Source organism: Manihot esculenta, chromosome 17, assembly GCF_001659605.2.
Source record: "Manihot esculenta cultivar AM560-2 chromosome 17, M.esculenta_v8, whole genome shotgun sequence".
Lineage (NCBI taxonomy): Eukaryota > Viridiplantae > Streptophyta > Magnoliopsida > Malpighiales > Euphorbiaceae > Manihot > Manihot esculenta.
Genome location: NC_035177.2, coordinates 22514364 through 22520759, shown reverse-complemented (window position 1 = coordinate 22520759; position 6396 = coordinate 22514364). Strand labels below are relative to the sequence as shown.

Below are 6396 nucleotides of genomic sequence, written 5' to 3'. Positions count from 1 at the left end.
GTTTTATGTAAACCAAGCTTAATGTATGTTATGTTACCCCATTGGAGCATTTGATGAGGGTTCCAGTGTGAGGTTTATGTGTATGATTATGAGTATGCACAGGTTAAGCTTGGTAAATGAAAGAAAAGTTTAAAGTTTGTATGTTTATGTTTGATCATGTATGGGATTTAACAGGTGTACAGATGTATGTTAGGCTTGCTACGGGTCCTGGCGACCTTAAGTCGATCTGGACCCTAGCGCCGGTAGCGGTCCAAATTCTGGATCGTTACAATGATAACAAAATTTCTCGATCTAGAGAAGTACTGTATAGCTTACTTATATCACAACATCACTTTTCTCCCATAATTAATTGACCATTTTTGTGTTTGTATCCCTTCTCACATCCACGCCTTCTTCTGTTGGGCCTTTACCGTGTGGCTTCTAGATTTAGCCCATGGTTTTCTGGTCTTTTCTCCATCTCTTTTCCTTTCAGTCTCTCATGTTACTGTTATTAACTTTTCTTGATTTACCATGCGAATGGTCTCCTTTATTTTCATAGACGGTGCCAATTGATAATCTAATATCCAACGAGCTTATCAAATGAATACACCTAGACAATAATTTAATATCACAAGGAAATCAATGAATCGGGATTGGTAATTAAAAAGTTAATAGAGCTAGTCGTTGATTTGGGTGAGTAAAGGTTTTTTGGAGGTAATTTTAATGTGAGGTTTTCAAAAAAAGTTAAGTGATGTCGAATTAGGGTTGGTACAAGTATATATATATCATGATCATCCTGACACTCCTCGTCCTACGTCCCTTGTCCTACGTCCCTTTAGATTGGATGGGGACATCCTTTAGCAAGTGTATCAGACGGCTCATTAATTGTAAACAGTTAACTAATAAATACAGAACCGATTAACTCATGCCCCGTCCTTTCGCCCATGTCATGTCACCTATTCTATAGCATGTGCATCTATGATCTCAACGACATATGAAGGAGACATACAATGCGTAAAAGATCAACATTCAATCTTCATCGCATCAAGTAGTGTTTGACTTACTCGATTTATATTGAGATAAATCTCCCATAATCACTTATAATTGATCAGGTTGGCATCCAAGGCCAAGTCTTGAAAAACCCTGTTCGTCCGTTTCGAACTTTGTAGGAGTTAAAAGTGTTGTTTTAATTTTTATATCTCATAGATCGAGTTCCTACTACCCAATCGGATCAAACGATTTATAAAATCTTTCTAAATCACATGTCCAAGTGCCGCAATCTTAATAGATCATGTTATTTATATATTATCAAATATGGATCGAATCAAAATCAAAATAATCACCCATTACCAGCTCAAATCAAACTAAGATCGCTACGAAACCCCTCCTCATAAGCAATACCTGTTGTTTCTCAATAACAAAATATTCTCCAAAAAATAAAAGCATTTTTACGAAAAAGGACCTTAAACGAGTTGTTCTATTGCTTCATGCTTAGCAAAAACGTCGCAAACCGCTTAACGCTCATGAAACAAATGCCTAAATTTTCAATGTAAAAATAAGCAACCAATATCACTCTCTCCTAAAAAAGGAGGCATACAGTTATTGAGATTAAAAGAAAAAAGGTTATAAAGGACGTGAGTTTACAAAGTGAAGATGGCATCAGAAGAAGCTGGAGCATTCCACTAGACTTCAAATGGCCATCAATTGTGCAAACTCATTCGCTGAGTGACAGATGATTGCAACAGCTCGCATCTAACAAAGGCTTAAATATCAGAGGCACAATCTTCTTAACACCAGATTCCTAATTGGCCATAAGACCGCTCAAAATTTAGTAGCCATTTATTTGATGCCTTGGTGTTGGGCCCGTTAGCCGTGAAAAGGGCATTTGAGTCTTGCCAGGGAGGCCTCTTTGTCCAGAATATCTATCAGTTGTTTTTGGATCAGAGAATGACCTTGAGAATGCTTGGGCAAGCTCCAAGGCTGAAGCTGTTTTACCATAACGCAGACCAGTAGCATCAGGAGAGGCTGGTTTTGGTTGTTCAACTGGTTTTCGCCAGGTCTCTGGTGAAGGAGGCCTCTCCTGCTGCAATTGAGGTTGCTGCTGCCTCTCAGTCTCTCTGCTGTTTCTCCAGTTCTCACTTCGCCAATTCCTCCTCTGTTTATCAACTCTCTCAACATCCATTTTCTGATCCTTCTTTTCAATTTTCTTTCCTGTCCTTTGATCTGGATGAATATTGTCAGTCCTTTCACCATGACGAATAGGAACTGCATGCTCAGGGACTCTTTCAATCTTGGAAACATTAAGCATGACCCTTCACGTATTACGGCAAATGACAGGAAAAACAATTAATTTCATTCTATCATCAAATGATAGGAAGCAACCAAGTGAAAATATCATAAAAGTGAAGAAGAGCAGAAGACATCCATTACCTATCTGGCTGCTGACCCACGCTATGGTTACTAATTGCAGCACTGTCAATTCCACGCTCCTTCAGAACCTGAGGAGAGAGAGAGAGAGAGAGAGAGAGAGAGAGAAACATGTGAATGGTCAACCAGAAATGACATATCTTTATTGACAGTCTGAAAACCAATCTCCGAATTTTGACCCTGGCCTCCCCAGTATAGATAAAGCAAATTTGCTTACCACTTCACGAGGGCGAGCACCACCAAATAATGCAAACCTGCATCAATCAAAGACTATCAGCAATAAACACAAGCATATTACAACAAAGTAAGACAAAAGAAACAAAACTTCAAGCCAATTATCATTTCTGGGCAGGACACGAAACATGAATAGGGAGGCAAAATGGTCTTAGCCATTCATAGTTCATAACAGGTAAAATCTAGCTTGGTCATTTTAAGGCATTTGCTAATCTAGATCAAGTTTGAGTTAAGCTAAACAGAAGCTATTAATTTTGACAGAAGACAGCTCAATAGTTAACTAAGCACTTGAGCACGAGATAAATTGAGTAGCTAGACAACTCAAACTATTGGCACTCATATGTTCATTGGTGAGATGGGTCAGTTATGTTATATTGGTTTTATGAACTGACACTCTTGCAGATTACTGACCACATTGCATAGTTAGCCACCCATGTTGTGAACATGTCACTGACTTTTGTAAAAATAGGATTCAACTTTATAAAGTCATCATAGAGTTATCAATTTGAAGTTTGAAAATTTTGAAAACATTTCCTTCAGAATTTAATACTCTCCTTCAGCCCAGAATCATTGTTGGCTTGTTGCACAGTTCACCCATGTTATTGAGCACCCACCAACTTGTCGAACAAAGGCTGTCACTTTTTACTTGAATTTTAGGAGTGACTAAAAAATCCAGTAGTATACAAACTAACTGCTCATGAAAATTTTTCTGGCTGTACATGAAGCACAGCAAAAAAGTTGTCAATCTAGAAGATAGAATGCTGGATTAAGCAGACAACAGATCCTCCAATCATTCTCTAGAATAAGGAATCAAAATTCCAGTTATCCAGTATAATAATAAGACCATAAACTAATTTCATGCAATTTCCAATTGATATGGTCAAATACTGATGTAGGCCAAAATCATCCAACTGATTAGAACTGATATCATTCTATAGTTAACAGTTTCTATACCCGACAAGGAGAAGGGAATTATCTTCAGTTTCTGGGAGACGCTTTGTGTGAGAGCTCCATGGTGGGAAAACTCCCCTCACAAATACATACATACATGCATACATACATACATACATACACACACACATATATATATAACAATTTTTACTATTTCAGCATTGCATCTGCCAAAGCACATTATTTTGAAATGAAAGTGAATGGAAGAACAAATTAACTTGGAACAGATTTCAATCAAAATAAGCTTTCCCTAAACATAAACTAGGGCATTTCATATAAGAAGCTCCAAACTAGAAACAAAACTTGAAACAAAGATTATCAATCAAGCATCTTTGTACAGAACATAACAACTTAGAAAGGATGTAGCCAAATATATTGTGTATTTTCTTTGTATGAGAAGGGAATGGTAGCAATAATTCAAAAGTTCCACTAACATCTATCAATCTTAGACACATATCCTTTAAATGCATTATTCTATTAAAATAAGTGGAAAAAAAATTGTAAAAACCATCAAAAAGTAGAAATAGTTCAACATTCCAAATGAAACTCCTACCTTTCTGTGTTCCCTTCTGATTTGTCAACAGGCTGTGACCGTGGCTTCAAATTCAATTTTGGGCGCTCTATCACCTGATAATCACTCTCCAAATTAGCTAACCCAGATTTCGCAGCACTGACACTTCCATGCCATTCACTAGTTTCAAAATGACCATTGGCAGAGTTACTCAGCTTTTGGTATCCCTGCATTCAGCCAAATTAGAGGATTGAGTGCAATTATGCCCAACTAAACTTAAAAGAAAACCTTTTAGGATATCACAATGTTAACCTGTTTGTGATCAAGAGTAGGAGAATCCAAATTTTCTGATGGCTTTGTTCTTGGAAGCAACTTCACCTTAGGCCGCTCTGATGGTTCAGACTGCACAGGGGGTTGCATTTCAGACCTACTAAATCTGACATCAGGACGTGGTGATTGAACCCTCTCGCCATGCACTGATGGGTTCCTATCTCTCAATTCCGAAAACGAAGCAGCCCTGGCCTTTTCATGATCAACATACTCCTTTCTGTCATTTTGAATCCCATCCTGAATGACCATATTCCTTTCCACATGCCTTGCCAATGTCACATCAGGATATTCCCCCCCACCTACTGCATCCATCTTATTGCATGCATAACCATCATCAACTATGGAAGCCACACCCTTTTCTGTTTCCAAGTGCTCAATAACCTCAACATCTGGCTGATAGTGAATGGCAGGCTTTGTCTGCCATCTGCCTGAAGACACCTTTTCAAGAGCACTGGCAAGAGCTAACTTTGAGACAGCACTTGCTCCTGACCATGCAGATTGAGCTGGCTCATTAACATCCACCACCATCTCCTTCCTGGCTGCCCATACATTTGGGTATGACCCTCCAACGCTCTGCCCAGTATTAACCCCTGCATTCTGCACACTTGCCCCCACATGAGCCCCATCGCTTACTCTCCCTGAGTATGAACTTGCAACCTGCACCCCTGAAGCTGAAGCTGAACCTGACACCCTCCCACTCAACACAGGCTCCGGCTTAAGTTCCATCCTACTCGGTGGGAACCTAAAGCTCTCATCACCAACTGTTCGGCGTGGAGCCGAAACACCGTCTAAAGGCTTGCGTTCGTCCTCATCGAAATGACGACCTATCTGTGCTGTATGACTAAGAAAAGGGGCCTTATCATCAAAATGCCTAGTGGCAGGGGACGAATTAGGCCTGGCCCGGTGATCGGGACGACCCATTGACCCTCCCCATGAATTTGGTCGGTCGTAACCAGACCACTCCGAAGACCTAACAATTCTGCACAAAAACCACGAAAAATTAACAAGATTTTTGCAACTTACAGATCTAATATTTACAGTCGACGATGACTAATAGAAGCAAATTGCGCATCTTTTAATTGTATAGCTAAAGCCCAGATCTGGAATTACTCGAAACGTGATCAACTAATAAAAAATTCGAATAAAAAGAAAAAAAAACGTGAACTGAAATAAAAAGGTGATAAATTGAAACAAGGGTAAGAATTGGGACTTACACACCAGGAGCAGAAGGGAGAGGAAGATCAGATGGAATAGAACCGCCATGAAAGTCCTTAAGAGTCATAGTGCTGCCACTGAAAGCCTTCTTCTTCGACATTCTCTCTGCGTTTCTGAGTAGATCCCTCCCTCCCCTGTATGAGTATATGTGCGTATGCAGAGATTGGAATACTTGAAACGCAAATCTGATTAGATATCAGGGCTGAGAGAGAGGGGGAAGAGGAACAACCCGAATCCTGGCAAGTGATCGAGATATCGGGAGATTGCGGGGAAAAACACAGGCCTTCGAGGGTTGCCCTCTTATTCGCGGACCTTCTTCTGCTTATCTCTGTTGGGCTGGTGTTACTTGGGTCCTGTTACTGTCTGCACGGTTCCATCTGATCCAATCAGATTACCACACGTTCCCATTTTAGGAGGGTTCTTGATTTCTGATTTCGCGTCTTATTTATTTGATTTCAATGGCTCAGAATACTTTGCCCTTGATCGGTTCAAAATACCGAGTATATTTTTCAGGAAGCATTTATAAAGAATGTACTTGCAAGATAATATGATTTAAATGTGTCTGATATATAAATTAATTTTTAGTTATTAATTTAATTTATTTAATAAATTTTTAAAAATTAAAAATATATAATTAACCGTCTGACTGTATTTTAAATTAATTTTAAATTTAGAATTATTTCTAATTAGTTAGTAGTTTATTTGATTTTATTTTTTATTTAAATTATATTATTTTTTACAATTTATTA

The 6396-nt window shown here is 38.7% G+C and overlaps 1 protein-coding gene across 1 annotated transcript; it reads right to left on the bottom strand.

The window, feature by feature from the left end:
* Positions 1 to 1438: 1438 nt before the first annotated feature.
* On the bottom strand, positions 1439 to 6017 carry LOC110605151. The gene is made up of 6 exons (XM_021743502.2): positions 5647 to 6017; positions 4415 to 5411; positions 4145 to 4329; positions 2624 to 2660; positions 2410 to 2477; positions 1439 to 2291 (listed from the first exon to the last, which is right to left on the bottom strand). Exons 1-6 carry the CDS (start codon positions 5745 to 5747, stop codon positions 1808 to 1810), a joined length of 1872 nt encoding a protein of 623 aa, XP_021599194.1. The 5' UTR covers positions 5748 to 6017; the 3' UTR covers positions 1439 to 1807.
* Between the last annotated feature and the right edge of the window lie 379 nt (positions 6018 to 6396).

Excerpts from the sequence above, each read along its gene's own strand:
- LOC110605151 (XM_021743502.2), bottom strand. The coding sequence starts at position 5,747 with ATGTCGAAGAAGAAGGCTTTCAGTGGCAGCACTATGACTCTTAAGGAC. Across the intron at positions 5,412-5,646 it reads CTCCCTTCTGCTCCTGGTGT|AATTGTTAGGTCTTCGGAGT; the intron begins GTAAGTCCCAAT and ends GTTTTTGTGCAG. Across the intron at positions 2,478-2,623 it reads GTGCTCGCCCTCGTGAAGTG|GTTCTGAAGGAGCGTGGAAT; the intron begins GTAAGCAAATTT and ends CTCTCTCCTCAG.